At 46.1% G+C, this 20,567-nt stretch overlaps 1 protein-coding gene across 9 annotated transcripts in view; it reads left to right on the plus strand.

Annotated features, from left to right (window-relative positions):
• The first annotated feature begins 5,248 nt into the window (after positions 1-5,248).
• The window catches only part of Rab11fip3 (RAB11 family interacting protein 3), a 64,714-nt gene continuing 49,395 nt past the window's right edge, over positions 5,249-20,567 (plus strand). For 4 of the 9 annotated variants that reach the window (XM_078024788.1, XM_078024787.1, XM_078024789.1 and 1 more), the window contains exon 1: positions 5,252-5,543. In XM_078024788.1, coding sequence (XP_077880914.1) covers positions 5,499-5,543 — 45 coding nt within the window. In that variant the 5' untranslated portion in view covers positions 5,252-5,498. Of the gene's footprint in view, positions 5,544-20,567 lie in introns of all 9 variants that reach the window. The other 5 variants (XR_013427194.1, XM_005323656.5, XM_078024786.1 and 2 more) reach the window with 4 other exon arrangements.

Genomic DNA, 20,567 nt, shown 5'->3' on the forward strand with positions numbered 1-20,567 from the left:
CAGGAAGCTGGCGCCAGCAACTTCAACTGAGATGTTAAAATAAGAAAATCTGCAAAACCTTGGGCTGAGTCAGGAGGAGTTAAACTATACCTTACAAACTCATGCTCTATTTTTACTCTGAGAAAAATGTACTTTACCAATTTTGAAGGTGAGAAAAAAATTTCTTCCCACTGAATAAGATATCAGTAAACACATAGCAGAGGCCAGCAGGGAGTGTGACCTAGACCTAAAATTGACTTCTTGCTCACTTTGCTTGGTGAATACATGTTAAAAGGCACAATGTAGGCAGCCTCCTCATGAGGGACATGAAAGACTGCACACATGCAGAGAGTATTCTTGAATGATTTGTGTCAGCTATTTGGGCCCCTGAGACATCACAGTCAAGGTTATGAGCATGCACATCACCTGTCCAGTCTTTGCCTGCTGGTCATGTCTTCCTTTCACTTCTGCCCTATCATCAGGTGACCTCTAATCTGTTCTCTGTCCCTATAGTTCTTTCTTTTCTTTTTTTTTACGTGGTGCTGAGGATCGAACCCAGTGCCTCAGATGTGCAAGGCAAGTGCTCTGCCACTAAGCTATAACCCCAGCTCTTTTTATTTATTTTTTCCTTACTTCCTTCCACCCCACAACCCTGGGGATTAAACCCAGGGGCACTCTACCACTGAGCTACATCCCCAGCTCTTTTCATTTTATTTATTATTTTCTTTTTTATTTATTTGTTCTTTTTAGTTATATATGACAGCAGAATGTATTCTGACATCATACATACATGGAGCAAAACTTCCCATTCTTGTGGTTGCCCATAATGTGGAGTTACACGGTCGTGTATTCATATTTGAACACAGGAAACTGAAGTCCTGTCTACTGGACATTCCCATCACCTCTTCCTTTCCCCTATTCCCCCAGTATTTTTAAAAATTTGAAACAGGATATAACTAAGTTGCCCAGGCTGACCTTGAATTTATAATCCTCCTACCTCAGCCTCCTAAATTACTGGGGTTACAGGTATGGCCATTGAACTGGGCGCTGAATTGCATTTTCTAGAATTTTACAGCATTGGAATTGCATAATGAGTACCCTTGTCTGCTGGCTCATTTTCTTAAATATTGATGTTTTGAGATTCATCCATGATGCTGTGTGAGTTCATGTTCCTTCCTTATTATTCCTGAACTGTATTCCATGGTATGGATGTTTGTTGATTCACTGTGAGAGAGAGAAAGTCTAGTGGTCCATTTTCAAAATACAGTATTTAGCTTTAAATGTAAAAGTACTGAGGATGGAAGAAAAGGGAAGAGGAAACAGAACAAATGGTTACCAGCCCTTAACATCTGGGTGTGACAGATCCACAGCCCCTTGACAAACAAAAGGTGAGGAGAAGGGGCTGGCCTGAGGGACAAAGGTAAACTTCATATACGGTGGCTTTCCAGAGAACAAAGGGAAATAGGGACAGCTAAAGGTATATTTCTTTAAATAAACAGGAGACAGCAAAACCTAGGCAGAGCTTCGCCCCCTGGGCCGTAGCCTCCCAGGGAGAGTACTGTGGCCACTTAGGCAGGCCCTCTACCCATCCTGCTGGAACTTCCCACGGGGCCAGCTCCATCTTGAACTGTAAGCTCCACGATGCAGGACTTTCAGTGTAGGTACCCAGCCCTATGCGGCCCTCAGTGCTGGCTGGCTGGTGCCCATTTTGGAAACAGACCCTCATTTACCTACTCAAACTACCTTTAAGTCTTTGTGGTAGGCTGGGGCATAGCTCAGTGACAAGACGCCTGCCTAACACGTATGAAGCCCTGGTCAATTCCCCATGCCCTCAAATTGACTTATAAAGATGACAAGGAAATAGGTGGGGAGCTGCTCATTGTGGCCACACCTGTAATTCCAGTGACTCAGGAAACTGAGGCAGGAGAGTCACAAGTTTCAGGCCAGCTTAGACAATTTAGCAAGGTTCTAAGTAACTTAACAGACCACAAAGAAGACATGGCAGGTCTGAACAGCTGACTGAGCTGGACAGTGTTGATGTTAATGTTTTTTTTAATTAAAAATTTTTGACATGTTGATTTTTTTTTAAATACAGAACAGTGGAATGCATTACAATTCTTATTACACACACAGTGCACAATTTTTCGTCTCTCTATATAAAGTATGTTCATGCCAATTTATGCGATTATACATGTACTTCGTTTTTGTTTTGGCATTACAATTTTTTTAAATATATTTATTTTTTAGTTGTAGTTGGACACAATATCTTTATTTTATTTATGTGGTGCTGAGGATTGAACCCAGGGCCTCGAACATGCTAGACTAGCGCTCTACTACTGAGCCACAACCCAGCCCCTGCATTACAATTCTTAATACATGTATATACCACAAATTTTCTTATCTCTATTGGTATATAAGGTATGTTGACACCCAATTCAAGTCTTCATACATGTACTTTGTATAATGATGACCATCACATTTCACTATCCTTGCTAATCCCCTGCCCCCTCCCTTTCCCTCCCACCCCTCTTCCCTATCTAGAATTAATCTAATCCTTCCATGTTCTCCCTCCCTATCCTACTAAGAGTCACCCCGCTTTTTTGGTGCTGGAGATTGAACCCAGGGCCTTGTGCATGCAAGGCAAGCACTCTTCCAACTGAGCTCTATCCCCAGCCCTGTTTTGCATTTAAAAATTTTTTTTATTAGTTTTTGATGGATCTTTAATTAATTAATTAATTAATATATGGTGCTGAGAATCGAATCCAGTGCCTCACACATACTAGGCAAGCGCTCCACCACTAAGCCACAACCCTAACCCTGTTTTTCATTTCTTATGTTGCCTTTTTATCTTTCAGAGTTATAGATATGAGTTTATTAGAAGGAATAGGGAAGGGGTACACTCTCAAGGGAGAGGGCGGGTCCTCTCAGAGGACAGGAACCTGTGCCTTTCATCTTTCACATAGTGACCTTTTGTGTGTATGAGGGGCTGAACTCAGGATTAACCACTGAGACACATTCCAGCTCTTTTTTTTTAAAGCTTTTTAATTTACTGACTTAAATTTTTTAGTTTAAGTCAGGCGCTTGCTATTTTTCTGAGGCTGGCCTTGAACTGGAGACCTCCCTGCCTCAGCTTCTGGAGTGGCTGGGATCACAAGCGTGGCCGTTTAGCAGGAAGGTGCATACTTTCCACGTGGTGGTTCCACTTGGGCGGGTCTACCAGGTAAGCAATGGACATTTTTCCAGCACTGGCATGCAGGAGCACCTGTCCCTCAGAATCTAGCACCTAGGATCAGAGGGAGCTGTTACCTTACCTACACCCCATTTACAAAGACTGATCCTTTATTACAACTGCCTCTGAGGCTGCTACCTGGCTAAAGCCCAGCTCTTGACAAAACTGGGGGTGATTTTTTTCTTTGAATGTAGCATCTTCCTCATGGATGGACACATCTCTTACAAGAAAATGGCAATAAGGTTTGAGAAGGGAACCCCTCCTTACCTTTTTGTTTTCTAAAAGAGATTTGGAACATTACAGTTATACATAATAGTAGGGTTCATTTTGACATATTCATAAAGGCACATAACAGTTTTTTTCATTTCAATCCCCCTGGACTACCTCCTTCTCTCTGTTCCTTGGTCTGTTACCCTTCCTCTACAATATTGGTCATTTATTCATTAATTGATGCATTATAGTTACATTTAAGATTGGAATGCACTGTGGTATATTCATACATGCTCCTAGAATAATTTAGTCAATTTCATTCCCCTGCTCTTCCTTCCCGCCCTTCCTTTCTCCCCCTTGGTGTACTTCTACTGTACTAATCTCCCTTCTATTTTCAAGACCCCTCCCTTTTTTTATTTAGCTTCCGCTTATGAGAGAAAACATTTCACCCTTGACTTTGAGTCTCATCTTTCTTTTCTCAAAGCCAGACTCACCAAGTCTGGTGCTACATGTTGGGAATTTTGCCATGGGAGATGACTCAGTTAATAAGCAGGCTCCTGGGGTATACACCTGGAAGCATGTTCAGTTCCTTTGTTTCTTGCCAAAGCTGTTTAGGAAACCACACCTGGAGCTGTTGGCCAAGTGTGAAAAATATTGCTCACACTCGCTCAGGAACGCTAAATTTGGCTACCTGCTCGGGGCGGGGGATGCTCACCTGTTCTGCCACTGCCATGTCTGGTGTCCATGACCCTGTCCCTTTGATGACAGTGACACTAGGGACAGAGGCCACTTGCTAACGACAGCCAAGGGCTTGGGAGGCTGACCAGAGAGATCAGCTCCTCATGCCTGTAATCCCAGAAGCTATGGAGGCTGAGACAGGAGGATCGCAAGTTTCAGGCCAGCCTCAGCAACTTAGAGTTATTGCCATTTTCTCGCTAAGCAACTTAGCGAGACCTTGTCTCAAAATTAAAAAAAAAATAAAAAGCTGGGGATGTGGCTCAGTGGCAAAGTGCCCCTGGGTACTCACCCCGCCAAAATACAAATCCCGTGAACAGATTTAAAACGAGGGCCTCGGCCGGTCGCCGAGCGTGTTGAGGTGCGAGTCAGGTGGTCTCATTTGTGCGGCCCGCACACTCGGGAAGGTGCTCCGTCTGCCTCCCGCGAGACCTCTGCAGCAACTCGACCTCTGCGCGGCACCTGCAGCGCAGCGCTCCCTGCACCTACCTGGGAGCCCAGAGTGAGCACCTCTGCTGGCCCTTTGGGGTCGTCACGTGCAAGGACCGTGCACCTTCGGTCAGTCACTCGCACCACCCAGACTGCTACCAAATCCCAAATACCACATCACATCCAGATCCCGCTAAGACTCGCATCCGCCCTGCCCCCGCCGCCGTTTTTATATCCCGCCGGCGGGGCGGGGACACAGGCGCGGCGCGCTGACGTCAACCGCATGGGGCGGGGCCGTGCGACATCACGCTCGGTACCTCAGCATCTCTTGCCCGGTCCTCTCGCCTCCGCTCGGCCACCGGCCCCGCGGCCGCCCGCCGCCCACCCTCCGCCCTCCGCCCTCCGGCCGCGCCGCCGCCATGGTTCCGCGCCCGCCGCGCCGCCGCGCCGGGGGCCGCTGAGGCGCGGGCAGGATGGGCGAGGGCGGAGCAGGGCCCGAGCGCCAGCCGGAGCAACCCGGGCGCCCCGCGCGCGCCCGCCCGCGCCGCCGCGGGGATGCCCGCGCCCGCCGCCGCGCCCTGAGCGCCTTTGTCTGCCGCCCGCGCCCGCCGCACGCCTAGCTCGGCCCGGCCGGAACATGGAGCCGGGCCGGCCGGCCTCCCCGCCGGGCCGCGGCGAGCCGGCGAGCGGGGCCGCGGAGTCGGGGGACCGTGCGCTCTGTGCGCCCTCCCGCCGCGGCCCGTGCCCAGCTCTCGCGCGCGCGGTGGGCGAGCGGCCACAGGGGCGTCCTGGCCCGTCCGCTGACCCCAGCTCCGCGCCGCCGCCACCCGGCGAGCCCGCGGCCGGCCTGGAGGACGACGCGCGCCTCCGCACTGTGTTCGACGCCCTGGACGCGGATGGGGACGGCTTCGTCCGCATGGAGGACTTCGTCCAGTTCGCCACCGTCTACGGGGCAGAGCAGGTAACAGGCCGGCCTCGCTCAGCTCGGGTGGCGTTTCCTTTCTGGGCCGAGTTCCCCGGATCAGGACCTGCACCAGCAGCGTGCGTGCTGGGCCCCCGGTGCCCACCTTGGGCCGCTGGAAGGAGCACCGCAGAGGCCAGACCCTTAGCCGCCTGTTTGGAGCGCGGTGGCCGCTGTGCATGCTTGGCACTGGTCCTTCTAGATTTCGTCTTTTCTAGTCTGGGAGACAGCGCTTACTGAAGGAATAAAAAATGTTCCCTTCTGTACCTTCCGTGAGCAATTGCGGGAAGGGAGGAACGGGAGCCCAAGGCCACGTGCCAAGTGTAAGAACTCCACCAGGGCCTTGTCCACCTTTGCGATAGGGGTGGTATGCTCAGCTGGACGGCGGATATGCCAGGTGCGCACAGGGTCCCACGCACACCGCCTGTGACTGCTGGGGACACTGATCTCAAGACTGAGCTCTTCCTGTCTCCCTCAGCACTTGCTGGAGTTCAGGTGGAGGTGGTGACATCAGACTGTGTGTGTTCTTAAGACATCAACCAGGAGACCATGTTCACTTTTAAAGGTTTGCTCTAGTGGTAGGAAATCCCCAAAGTGCTGATCTGCTCATTTTCATGTTTCTTACACATGCAAACATTTGTTAAGTGGGTGTTCAAATACATATGGGTGTTGGAGCCAGGAGTCTTCAAGAGGTAAAATTGACACACTGCTGCTGAGGGTGTCAACCATAACTCTTTTTTTGGGGCGGGGTGGTACTGGGGATTGAACTCAGGGACACTCAACACTAAGCCACATCCCGACCCTATTTTTTATTTTATTTAGAGACAGGGTCTCACTGATTTGCTTAGCTGGTCCATTGCTGAGGCTGGTTTTGAACTCACCATCCTCCTGCCTCAGCCTCCTTATTCGCTGTGATTACAGTCGTGCAGCGTCACCCAGCCACGGCAACATTAAGAACTCAATCCAGTGACTGGGGAGGCTGAGGGAGACCATCGTGAATTCAAACCCAGCCTCAGCAATTTAGTGAGGTCCTAAGCAATTCAGTGAGACCCTGTCTTCAATAAAACATTAAAAAGGGCTGGGGTTGTGGCTCAGTGGTTAAGCACCCCTGGGTTCAATCCCTGGTACCAAAAACATAAACAACAACAAAAAAGAAGAACTAAAAATAAACTCTTAAGGGACCCATGTATACCCCCCTTTACCCCAGTACCCACAGTACCATTGAGGCCTACAACCTCCTGCACATCAGTATGGAGGTCGGCCAGGTGCTCACCTGGGCTGCACTATACTGTTCGGGTGGGTCTAGTTGGCAGAAATGTGTCACTGATGACTTTCTGTGGAGGTAGCTGAATTGTGGTTGCTGGTCCAGGTTCTTTTAAGGCCTTTCCTTTTTGCCACTGGTGATGTGTCTCTCCCCAAACTTCCTCTTGCTTCCTTAACACAGAAGTGTCAGGCCAGCTGCACATCTGCTTTTCTTTACCTGACTGCCCATTTGTGTTTTCACTGAATAGGTGCCATGGTTCTCCAAGGTGGGAACTGGGCAAGCAGGATTCATCCCCACTTTGCAGCTCACATGCTTGGAAGCCCAGAAGGCTATGTAGCTCTCCCAGAGACCCACAGATAGTGCTAGAGCAGGGAAAGAACTAGGTCTATTGGCTCTTCACCCATAGCTGGCTTCTTAGATGTGGTGGCTCAGAATATGTTCTGTCAAGTTTCATCATACTGACTTCTGTGAAATTCTCTTTAGAAGCATTTTTTTTTTTTTTTTTTTGTCATGATCTTCCCAGCTGATCTTGTTGGAACAAATTTTGGATTTCTGTTTGGGACTGAGCTTGTAATCACAAAGTAGAAATGGGTCAGAATTCTTTGCTTGATGGTTCCTGGTGGAACCTGAAGAGGGGGTGAGTGCGTGTCTCAGCACTTGGTGGGTTGGGAGTGTGGAGGGGATCTTGTGGTGTGGTCTTCTGTCTGTTCTCTCACTGCTTATAAGAAGCAGTACAGGGGCTGGGGATGTGGCTCAAGTGGTAGCGCGCTCGCCTGGCATGCGTGCGGCCCAGGTTCGATCCTCAGCACCACATACAAACAAAGATGTTGTGTCCGCTGAAAACTAAAAAATAAATATTAAAAAATTCTCTCTCTCTCTCTCATCTCATCTCTCTCTCTCTCTCTCTTTAAAAAAAAAAAAGAAAAAAAAAAAAAAAGAAGCAGTACAGGCTGATTTAGGTGCCCAGAACTGGATAAGTTTTCAGGGTGGTGGTGAGAAGCTCTCCATTCCTTTGAGCTATCTTAGTTACTATTTTGGATCAGATAATGTACAGTGTAATGAGAGGTTATTTTTTGTATCTGTGCATTACCACTCAGGTTTCCTTTTTTTTTTCCCCAGTCCCAAGTCAGAAGACATTATAGAGGAGCAAAGACCAGAAATATTTGATAGTGGAATAGTTTAGAGAAAAGTAGGAGTGGTACCCCTCATGATAGATATCTTTTTTTTTTTACGTATAGAACTTTATTTTATTCGTTTATTTATATGTGGTGCTGAGGATTGAACCCAGAGCCTCACACATGTTAGGCAAGCGCTCTACCACTGAGCCACAACCTCAGCCCATGATAGATATCTTGAGATCTATTTATTTATTTATTTGGTGCTTGGAATTGAACCCAGAGTTACTTTACCATTGAGCTGTGTCCTTCTTTTTTTTCCCCTAAGTTTTGGGACAGAGTCTCACTAAGTTGCTGAGAGATTTACTAAATTGCTGAGGCTGGCCTCAAACTTGCAATCCTCCTTCCTCAGCCTCTTGAATTGCTAGAACTACAGGCATGTACCACCAAACCTAGTTTACTTAAAAACTCTCTTTTTTTGGTACCAGGGATTGAATTCAGGGTCACTCAACCACTGAGCCACACCCCCAGCCCTATTTTGTATTTTATTTAGAGACAGGGTCTTACTGAGTTGCTTGGCGCCTTGCTTTTGCTGAGGCTAGCTTTGAACCCATGGTCCTACTGCCTCAGCCTCCAGAGCCATTGGGACTACAGGCATGCACTACAGTGCCCAGTTTAAAAACTTTTAAAAATGGAAACACATGCTAAATTAGACAGAATAGTTTAGTGAGCTCCAAGCCTTTGCTTAGTCTCCACAGTTTCATCAATCTGGCTTTATCTATAAATTCTTTCTTCTCCCTTTTTTCGGTACTGGGGATGGAACCCAATGGCACTTCACTACCAAGCTACTTCCCCAGCTCTTTTAATTTTTATTTTGAGACAGGGCTTGCTAAGTTATTAAGGCTTTCCTTGAACTTGGCATCATCCTGCTTCAACCTCCCAAGTCACTGGGAGGAAAGGCATGTGCTGCTTTGCCCAGTTCCTCCCCTGTTTTATTTTGTTTTTTAATTTTTAATTTTTGGTACAGGGGATTGAACCCAGGGGAGCTTAACCACTGAGCACACTTCCAGCCCTTTTTTATATTTTATTTAGAGACAGGGTCTTGCTGAGTTGCTCAAGGTCTCGCTAATTTGCTAGGGCTGGCTTTGAACTCACAATCCTGCCTCAGCCTCCTGAGTCACTGGGTGGGCACCAATGCGCCCAGGACCTCCCTGTATTTTTGAAGCAGATTCCTGACATCATGTAGTTGCATCCATAAATACTTCAGTATATATATCTAAAAGATAAGGGTTCTTTTTTAAAGGTTCATCACTTTTCTAAATCCCTAGGGACAGTTCAGATAAGCCAGATAATAACAGAAAAGACCATAAATTTCTGTACTTTCTACCTTAGGATTTCAAAATACTGACTGTGAGACTTCTAGGCCAATCACATTATTGTCTTTGATGGTAGCAACTCGATTATCTTGGGTTTTGTCTAATTTTCAGAGGCAGCATGTTCAGTGTCTTTTGTGTAGCCTGTTTATGAAGGCAGGATTGTAAATTATTTAAGTGGGTTATCTGAATCTTTAATCGGAGTGGCTCCCATTTATAATACAGACAGCTGCCTTGTCCCTCTTTCTGAGCAGCAGCAGGGCGTTTGGGTCTCCTTATTTCAGCTGGTGGATCAAGTGTGGTGTAACATGACCCAGTGTTAGGTTCATGTGGAGATAAAAGGGGGAAAGAGCCACAGGGGAGTGTTATGGTTGCATGTTGAAGCCAGGATTTATAGTCACATGTGCCTGGGAAGTGGGTGTGAAGTTCAAGGCCTTGACTTCTCTGAAGGTTCCTCATTGACAGGAGCCCTCACACTGAGGGGGCTGATGCCTTGATAATGACCACCAACCTGTCATGCAGTGGAGGTCCTAATGTGAAATCTGCGTGTGGGGAGGGGTTGGTTCCTTTCTGTTCTGCCTTCTGAAAGGAATTAGTTATAACCCTAAAGAGCTTCTTCACATTTGATTTTTATTCTCACTTAACCTATTGCATTTTAGTAGTCACTGATTCTTCTCAGAAAACTGCCACTGAGTGCTGAGCACCCTTCAGTAATCTTGGTGGGTATTGCCTATCCTCCTCAGTGCTTGCAGGAATGGGCTGGTGAAGGAGTGTCCACCTGCTGGTCTCCTGTTTCCCATTCTTGCATCCCTGCCAGTGGGCAGTTGGCAATTCCTGGGGATACTGGACTGTGCCTTTCGTTGCTTCAGTGTTCTTTCTAGTCTCTACCCTGACTTTGGACTTGAGTGTGAGTGTGTGAATGAGAGTATGTGTGGGCGGACTAGACTGTGAGTGGAAGTGAAGTATATGAACTTATGTGAGCCAGCAGGTGTATATAGCTCTGGATTTGGGTGTCATCGGAATTACAGAATTGCCAAGGGGCAGTTGAAGTTCCTGATTGGCCTTGGATTATCGGGGCATTGTTTGTGTCTCAAAAAATGCCTTTCTATGGCCAGGCCCAGTGACACATTCCTGAAATCTGAGACTTGGGAGGCTGAGGCAAAAGGATGGTAAGTTCAAGGCCAGCCTGGGCAACTCAGTGAGACCTTGTCTCAAAATAAAAAATAAAAAGGGGCTGGGGTTGTGGCTCAATGGTAGAGTGCTTGCCTAGCATATGTAAGGCACTGGGTTTGATTCTCAGCACCACATATAAATAAATAAAATATAAGTCCATTGATAACTAAAAAATTAAAAATAAATAAATATATAAAAAGGTGTGGGGTTGGGCTCAAGCCCCATTACTGTAGGCACATGCATGCATGCACACACAGACACAAACTAGTACTAGAGTGTGGCTCTGTGGTAGAGCTCTTGCCCAGCATGCACAAGGCCCTGGGTTTGATCTCCAAAAGCTGAACAATACCAGTAAATTAAGAAAAAACAAGGATTGCTTGTAATCCTATCACCCAGAGATAGCTACTTACACATTAATATGTAAATTAAGATACATATAACGTGTTTCATGTTACCAAAAAAAAGATGTAATTCCCATGGCTGTTGCTTTGAATCTGCTGCTGCTTTTTTTTTTTTTTTTTTTTGGTAATGGATATTAAATCTAGGGCCTTGCACATGCTAGGCAAGTGCTCTACCACTGAGCTACATTCATAGCCTTTTTTGTTTTATTAGGTACTGGGGATTGAACTCAGGGGCACTTGATCACTGAGCCACATCCCCAGCCCTACTTTTTGTATTTTATTTAGAGACAGGGTCTCACTGAGTTGCTTAACACCTTGCCATTGCTGAGGCTGACTTTGAACTCTCTATCTATCCTTCTGTCTCAGCTTCCCAAGCCACTGGGATTATAGGCATGTGCCACTGTGCCTGGCTTTATTTTATTTTTTTACATAGAGGCTCATTAAATTGCTGAGACTGACCTTGAACTTGGATCCTCCTGCCTCAGCTTCTGAATAGTTGGGGTTATAGGTGTTGTGCAACCAAGCCAAGTTTGAATCGGCTTTTGTGTTTGATTTCTATTATCAATTCAGAATATGTACTTGGCTGGGAGTGGTGGCATCCACCTATAGTCCCAGAGGCTCTGGAGGCTGAGGCAGGAGGATTGTGAGTTCAAAGCCAACCTCAGCAGCAGTGGTGCTAAGCAACTCAGTGAGACCCTGTCTCTAAATGAAATACAAAAAGGGCTGGGGATGTGGCTCAGTGCTTAAGTGCCCCTGGATTCAATCCCCAGTACCCCCCCAAACAAGTAAACAAACAAACAGAGTGTATACTTGAATATCAATTCAGACATATACTTTAATGGAAGCCTAAGCTTTACTTGTCCCTAGGAAGATTCAGAATTATCTGTTAAGGACTATTGCAGTTTACAATCCAATTTACAGAAAGAGATTGTAGACAGTGCTATAAAGGGCACCAAGCTCATTTCTTGCTTCCCTTCCACATGCTCATTTTGTTTAAAGTCCAGAAACAATCTGAAATACCTGACAAGAGGTTTAGATGCCCCTTAAAATTATTGTGTAATCTTTCAAGGTGATAATTACAGAGACTCTAGCCTCATTGACTGGCACTCACCAGTGAATACAGCAGTGTGCTAAACTGATGGAATGTATACAATGTGAAAATCATGCATGTGACGAGTCTTGAAGGAATGCTTGTGTCTTAAGCTCTGAAGATAAAACATTTGCATGTTTTTGCTTTGACTTAATTAAGGTTTCTGTTGATACACAGAGCACATCTAGAGAAACTCAGATTTTCCAGTAAATTAAAGAATTATATAGAACATCAAATTAGCATGTACAGATGCTTATTGAAGACAGTATTAATTTTTATTGATAAAATTTAAGGGGCGGAGGCTGTGATACTAGTTTCAGACTGGTCTTAAACTTGTGATCCTCTTGCCTCAGCTTCTCTAGTTGCTGGGATTACAGGCATGCATCACTGTTCCTGGCTTTGGTTTTAATGATTTTTTAACAAACTTTTACATAAATTGTCTAAAGGTGCCTAGAGCTGTTCATGCCCACTGCCCCTATGCAGCAGGATTTCTCAATATCTGTGAGCATTTACCTTTTGGCCTAGCAATATCATGCCTAGTAACCTACTCTGAAGATGTACTTCCATAGCATTATCTGTGCTGTAAAACATTGAAGCCATCTAGATGTTCATCCAGGTCTCATGGTCAAGAACTTGCAGCTGTAGAGAACAGGAAGGTGGGCTGGGGATGTGGCTCAAGCGGTAGCGCGCTCGCCTGGCATGCGTGCGGGCCCGGGTTCGATCCTCAGCACCACATACAAACAAAGATGTTGTGTCCTCTGAAAACTAAAAAATAAAAGTTAAAAATTCTCTTTTCTCTCTCTCTCTCTTAAAAAAAAAAAAAAAGAAAAATGCTGGAATGGAGCGGGGGATACCAAGGAGAATTTAATTGTTTCAATTTAATGATTATTGTTTGAAATGACGTTGTTAATTATACAATAAAAATTTATGAAAAAAAAAAAAGAACAGGAAGGGCCTTCGTGTAAACTGGGAGGAGGTAAGGATACAGTAAGTGACAAGGGAGTACACATTAGGGCATCTTTGTGGGAGCGAAGAGTGGGGATCACGATTCCCAGAGACAGCATAGATGGCAGTCATTGGGCAGATGTTTAACAGGAGCCTTTCAGTGGAAGTGGAAGGGAACTGTGCACTTAAAAATGGTTCACACCACCAGTTAAAGACAAGACAAGAGAGTGGAGGCCAAGCCTCTGTGGTTAGGCCTGAGTGCTGGGGCAGAGGAGGCTAGGATGTGCAAGAAGCAATAGCTTGTGACCCCGATGCCCCAGACTAGGCCTCTCTTTTCCTTGATACCCACTTCTGATCCTGACCTGCCCGAGGCAGTGGTCACCCCAGGAGGGCCATGTAGATGTCCATCCAAGTGAGGCCAGACTAAGGAAAAAAATTAGGAGGAAAGAATATGAAATAAGAAAGAAGAGGAAATAGTTCATTTGCTTCTTTTTGGAAAATGAAATAGGAAGCGTACCAGGCCTTGGCACTGAAATCCCAACGACTCAGGAGACTGAGGCACTCAGATCACAAGTTCAAAGTCAGCCTCAGTAATTTAGTGAGGCCCTAAGCAACTTTGTGAGGCCTTGTCACAAAATAAAAAAGTGATGGAGTATCCCTGAGTTCAATCCCTGGGGGTGGGGGAGGAAAGAAACATAGACAGGATAGACTAGAAACTTAATTCAAAAAGGTAACATCTGAGTACGTAGGGGAACAGTGTATGGGGTCTGGATATGAATGAAATTCTCTTTGAGAATACTTTTTTTTTTACATAATTTTGGGTTTTGATCCATGCAAATACTCTACCTATTCAAAACTAATTCAAAATACAATGATAGGGAAAAAAATCTAAAAGTGAATTAAAATAGAAACAAATGAACCTAAACGTTTATTGAATTAGTAACATATGACCCATAGTTTAAAGTAACTTAGGCAACTTGGATATAGTACTTTAGGATTAGTAGAATACATTCAAAAGAACACAAAGAAACTTGCTACACAGTAGTTTGTTGTTGATAGCCATGTCAGGTAGTGAACCTAAAATTCTTTCCCATATGTTTTAGGGTAGAGAAGGTAATAAACATATTGATTCTGGGAACTAGGGTTCCCTGGAGAAAGAAGATAAAAATGTGGAATGGAAAAAATGAAGAAGAACCTTGTGGTCTTGAGATTTAAATTGGAGGTATCAGTATCAGTAATGATAAAAATATTGAAGGTCCAGGAGCAGTGACACCTACCTGTTCTCCAGGTGATGTGTACCAAAAATTATTTCTCTTAAGGGGTCCAGAGAGCATTAGAGAAATAAATAAATAAATGACTTATTCTAGGCTCTGAGCAGGCAAGTGTGAATTTTCTTTTCTTTTTTTTTTTAATATTTATTTTTTAGTTTTAGGTGGACACAATATCTTTATTTTTATTTTTATGTGGTGCTGAGAATCGAACCCAGTGCCCCATGCACATTTGAGCCACATCCCCAGCCCCAAGTGTGAATTTTCTTGGTACAAGAAAGTGATCAGAAATTGATGGGGGACATATCAACAAAAGAGCCACTTAGAGGAGTTCCCTTGGCCAAACTGAGGCATTTTGAGCATCAAAAAACAATAATGATATTGAGTGTGATACCACTTACCTGTAATCTCAGTTACTCAGGGGACAGAGGCAATAGGATTGGAAGTTTTGAGCCCAGACTGGGCAATTTAGCAAGACTCTAAGCAGCTTAGCTAAACCCTTCTTCTTGTTCTTGTTCTTGTTCTTCTTGTTCTTCTTTCCTTTTCTCCTTTTCCTTCATTTTCCTTCCTTCCTTCCTTCCTTTTCCTTCCTCCTTCTTTCTTCTTCTTTTTTCTTCTTTTCCCTTTCGTGGTGCTGGGGATTGAACCCAGGGCCTTGTGCATGTGAGGCAAGCACTTTACCAACTGAGCTATATCCTCAGTTGAGAGACCTCATCTTAAAGTAAAAAATAAAAAGCTTGGATGCAGTTCCCAGTACTGCAGTAAATAAGTGAAATCAATAAAAATAATAACCCATTACAGGTTAACATAAATGGCATTTGTATGAAACATGACTGCTTCTAAAATAAAATTGGTGGGGAGAGCAACCTTGTTTCACATTTATGCAGTCTGAGGAGAGCTGCACCTTGCCTTATTCTGCAGGCCATCTGCTGTGTCATAGAGCTCCTGAAAGTTGTTGCACATTTGTGAGAGTAAGCAGAAGAGGAAGCAGGGTGTTCTAGAATGTCACAAGATTCATTTTGGTCTTACAGGATCCCCTCTCCCCCATACCAGACACCAGGGTCCGAAGGAGTCATTGCACCCCAGAGTGATTGGGCTTGCCAGAGTGATTCGTAGGCTTGGCTATAGCAGTGGCTGGAGGCCATCAGGGCCCTGTGATGCTAATGCTCCTGGTCTTCATCTGCTGGTGGAGAGCTCCTTCTGTGTGCTCAGGCATGGTTGGCCTTCAGCCCAAGTCCTGTTCTGTGCTGTTCTTTTCCCTCACTCTGCTGAATTCATCCAGGCATCAGTGCCTCAAGGCACTCACTTCTGCTAGTGCCTCAAGGCCTCCAGGCTACAGAGAGACTCTCTCTAGCTATATAGAGGCCTGCGACCTTGGTGCTCACACCTCCCTTGGTTTTCTCCAGCCTCAATTTGCCATGCTCTTTTTGTACTTGGGGTGATTTAAGTCCCTCCAGTGAGGTAGTGTGCAGCACCTCATTCAGCAGGCTGCACCTGCTCTATCCTCCTCCACTCCCCGACACTCTTGGCCCTCTCTCTGAATGTTCTTTGCGTTTGTCCTCCGTTTTAGATTTCTGTCAGCTTGTTCTGTGGAAGGCACACCCACTTACTCCCTTCTGTCCATTCTTTCATTGGAGTTAATTGTAATTTTGGTTATATAGCATTCTGTTTATCCAGTTTTGATTGCTAATATTGCTCATGGTCAACTCATGGAATGTACTGTGATCACTTCTCTTCTAGCACAACCTTTCGCTTTTCCTGAGTTAGTAATCACCTGTTTTCTTGGTTGGTTTTCTTTTCTAGCCTCTGCTTGGGGTTGGGTCAACTTGTGTTCCTGGATTCCTCCATTATTGTGCTGTCCTCTCTTCCAGGTAGAGATTCCCACCTACCCCTCTGGCCCTGACATCCTGCCTTGGGAGCACCTTTGGTTGTGCTGACTCTGCTCTGTAGGGTAGAATAGCCACTGCCTGGGGAGACTGGGAGGACCTTGTGTAGATGCTAGGTGATGCCTGCTGCCTGCCCTGTTTGCTGATCCTGGCTGGGCCTGTGGTTTTGTGCTGGTCACTGTCCATGTGCAATGCCCACTTGTCCCTTCCTGTTTATTTTCCAGAATGTTGGTGTCTCTTTGGTGTTATTTTCCAGGGGTTTTTCAGAAGGGCATGAAGGTATCTGTCTGAGCACACCCCATTCAGCTGTCCCTAAGCCCTTCCCTATGTCCCACAGGTCTACCTGTCACACTGAGCTTGGCACTTGTATCTTTTTTTTTTTTTTTTTTTTAATTTTTTACTATTTATTTTTTAGTTTTCGGCGGACACAACATCTTTGTTGGTATGTGGTGCTGAGGATCGAACCCGGGCCGCACGCATGCCAGGCGAGCACGCTACCACTTGAGCCATATCCCCAGCCCGGCACTTGTATCTTTTCCTCATGATTTCTCTAAGGCCCACTGATCTAAGTAGAGCGGCACAAGCTGGGAACATGCAGGCAGTGGCACTCTTCTGCGCTACCTTAGCTTCTCGCCTGAAGGTGGTCTTCATGAAACCTTTCAGCACGTGATTTCTAAGTCATTTTTTTTGTTGTTGTTTTTGTGTGAACATTTCCATAGTGACAAAGTCCACATGGGTGCATTAGGTTTTGTAGCTCTAGGATATCCCAGTTTTGTTAGGCAGTTGTGTTTTTGTTAGGAACATTGCCCTGTACCTCTGACTATTTTTGCTCTTCCTAGCTATGGCAGAACCCAGTTTTCATGCTGTGACATCCAGGCTGTCTTGGACCTTGGAACTGCAGCTGCTTGAATGAGAAGTCAGGCTTTTTGAGCATTTCAGAGCATTCGTTTTGGCACTGGGGATTGAGGCTGGGGGTGCTATATAGCTCCAGCCCTTTTTAATTTATATATATATACACATTTTTTTAAGTAATTTTTTTTTTAGTGGTAGTTGGATACAATACCTTTATTGCATTTATTTATTTTTATGTAGTGCTGAGGATTAAACCCAGGACCTTGCATGTGTAAGGCGAGCGCTCTACTGCTGAGCCACAACCCCAACCCCTTACTTATTTATTTTTATGTGGTATTGAGGATTGAACCCAGTGCCTCACAGGTGCTAGGCAAATAATCTATTACTAAGCTACAACCCCAGCCCTTATTTTCTGTTTTGAGTCAAGGTCTTTCTGTTTGAATTGATTGAATCCAGGGCTTGGTGCATTCTAGGAAGCACTCTGCCACTGAGCAACATCCACAGCCCTGCTCAGCAAGTGTTTTTGGTGAGCACCTTTTGAGTACTTTTCATGTGTTAGGCAGTGTTAAAGGTGGGAGGAGTAGAGTGAGTAGGACTGTCCACTGCAAACTACTGCAGACAGTGAGGGCAAAAGTGGAGGTTGTTCAAGGCCACTTGACTATGGAAAACCTACTTTCTCTGGAAAGATCCCAGAAAAGAGCTATTCTTTTCTTCTTTGAAGTGACTTCTTAACTGGCATCCTGAAGCTAAGGAACAGTTAGGCAGAGGAAGGGACCTTCCAGGGGGAGGCATAGCCTGTGGGGAGGCTGCACAGAGAAGAGGGTCACTTTGAAAGAAAGGATAGAGAGCCTGCAGGAGGTGTGGCAAACCAAGGCTGCAGGTCTCTTTCCAGAGTGTCTAGAATGCACTAGAGTTTAAGTAGAAGAGGGGAGTTAGTAAGAAGGAGGGTTTCAAAAGGTGGCTCAGTTTGGAGAGTACAGGAGTGGATGAGGGAGATGTTCAGGAAGGCAGAGGGACAGAATGACAGGGTAGGCTCAGACTGGTCTAGGGGAGACCACTGAGGGTGGGACTCCGGGCAGGGGGAACAGGGCAGTGACTGCGGGAAGGAGGACATATTCTGGGACATCCAGGGCCATTTGTGCCCAGGAGAGAGCACTAGGCTGGAGGGTATGGTCGAGAGTGCAGTGGTAGGAACAGAGCAGTGGGGCACGTGCATCCTTCACGTGGGGACACCTGTGGTAGGTGCACGTGCACAGTGCTCTGGGATCCAGCAGCATGCTGCTTCCAGAGGCTGCAGAAGCCTCCTCCCTGCCATGTGCCTGTGTTTTTTTCCCTTGGTCAAGTCACATTTAATATTATTATTTGGTTACTAGGGATTACACTCAGGGGCACTTGACCATTGAGCCATACCCCTAGCCCATTTTATTTTTTTTAATTTTGAGATAGGGTCTTGCTAAGTTGCTTAGGGCCTCACTAAGTTGCTGAGGCTGGCTTTGAACTTGTGATCCCTCTTGCCTCAGTCTCCTGAACCATGGGATTATAGGCAGGCACCATCACACCTGGCTTACATTTAATATTAAGAGAAAAAAGTCCACCTGCTAGGAATCTCTTATGTCTGTTTTTGTATGTGAGCAGCACATTCAGTAAATGTGCTTCATTTCTTAAATACAGATAAGCTGCAAAACATTATTTGTCACATTTACCTGATGCCATTATTGGTCAACAATCTGCTCTATGATTTGGTGATTTTTTTTAACAATATCTTTATTTTTATTGGTTTTTATGTGGTGCTGAGGATCGAACCCAGTACCTCAGACATGCGAGGCAAACGCTCTACCACTGAGCCACAACCCCAGCCCTTTTTTAAAAATTGTAAATGGACACAATATCTTTATTTATTATGTATTTTTACGTGGTGCTGAGGATCGAACTCAATGTCTAACTGGTGCAAGGCAAGCGCTCTACCACTGAGCCATAGTCCAAGCCCCAGACCTGGTGATCTTGTGGACAGTTTCAGAAATTGGGAACATGGAGCATGTTTCTACATGGAGTCTCAGCTTCTCTTTATTACTGAAGATGCACTGTAAGTGGCTTATGAAGCTTAGATGGCACATGGGGATGAAAGTGCTTTCTTCAGAAGTCAGGAGCACAGGGAGAGGCCAGTCTACAGTGTGTCCTACCCTGCTCAGGAGCAATGCTGAGCCCAGGAGGCTACTTCTGCTCCATCTTGCTTTTTGGGTATGGATCTGCCATGGATGTTTTGGGACTGGCTAGCGGGCACCTAAAAGTCTGAGGGATGTTCTCTTGACTGAAAGAGGTCCGTAGCATGTGGCTAGGGATCTGTTGACCCTTGGAAGGTCAGAGGTGTGTCTTCCTCTCAGAGACAGCCAGGAGACACGAATTCTTCTGATTGCTGGGAAGTAGGCTCATTCTTGACGAGGGTGTGTGGAAATCCTGGGTGAGCACTGGGAGGACTAGGAGGTTCACTGCCCTTGATGGTGGGGAACAAGTCAGTAGAGGTGGCCACCCCTGGCTGCACTGGTGGCTCTCGCTCCTCATCCCCTTTCTGCGATCCTAGAGGGCCAGCGGGCTCCATTTGTCTTCAGATGCATTCCTCATAATCAGTACCTGCTTGTCCTGGTAACTCATTTGTCTTTTCATAAAACCAGTCTGAGGCCCTAGTTGAGTGCTCCCCAGACACCATTAGTGAGACATTGCTGGGGGTAGACTCACCTCCCCAACCTACCCTTCAACCCATTGTTGCTGATTATTTAAGGGCTACACATAGGCAAATGATGAAAATAAATTATTTGTAATACTCTGTAGTGATAATCCCTGTGCTTGGTACTTTGTAACTTGTCCTACAGACTGATCTGTATTCATGATCCCTCATGTGCTCTGGGGCTAGCTTGTAGCTGGTGCTAGCCTTCCTGGGCTAGAGCCCCCAGCCCTGTGCTGCTCCTGAGCATACATGCATTCCTACAGTGGGCATCTTCCTGTCTTCCTCCCTCCATGTGAGGACACAGCCCTTGGGTGGGCCATAAGCTCTCTGCTTGGCACTTTCTATAAAAGTTATGTGGGGTGTCGTGAGTGTGGGGATGGCGGCTGGAGCTGCAGCTCTGATGGAGGCCTATGGTTCTTTGGTTCAGTGGAGCCCTCCGTGGCCTGGGCCTTTACTCATCTTTCTGAGCTGGAGGTTCTTAGCGCCCAGGGCATTAAGACAACTGCAAGACCTGTCAAATAGTGCTGGGCTTTTCTCCTCTTAAGTCTCAAATGGGTGGTGCTGGTGAGGTCTGAGGATTTTCCTCTGGTCTGCACCCAGTCCAGAGCAGTACTGCTTACCCTGGATGAATGACTCAAGGTGCTTTTAGACTTGAGGGGCCCAGCTGTGGCCTCACCATTTCATTATACCTGGCTGGGGGCAGTTGGGTAGAGAGCAGTCTCCAGGGTAACTTCCCTTCAGTGAGGTGGCCATCTTGACTCTGGAGGAAAACCCTTGCAGTTCCCAAAGCAGTGGGATTGCTTGGACTTGGCAGTGTTGGGGGCCGCTCTGTGTGATGTGGGGCTGGCCCTGTAGAGCAGAGGCTCCTTAGGGGCAGGCAGCTCTGAGAAGGCCAGGGAGATGCTTGCTGAGAAGAGGCTGAGGTTTGATCCTGA

This window comes from Ictidomys tridecemlineatus, chromosome 10, assembly GCF_052094955.1.
Source record: "Ictidomys tridecemlineatus isolate mIctTri1 chromosome 10, mIctTri1.hap1, whole genome shotgun sequence".
Classification (NCBI taxonomy): Eukaryota; Metazoa; Chordata; class Mammalia; order Rodentia; family Sciuridae; genus Ictidomys; species Ictidomys tridecemlineatus.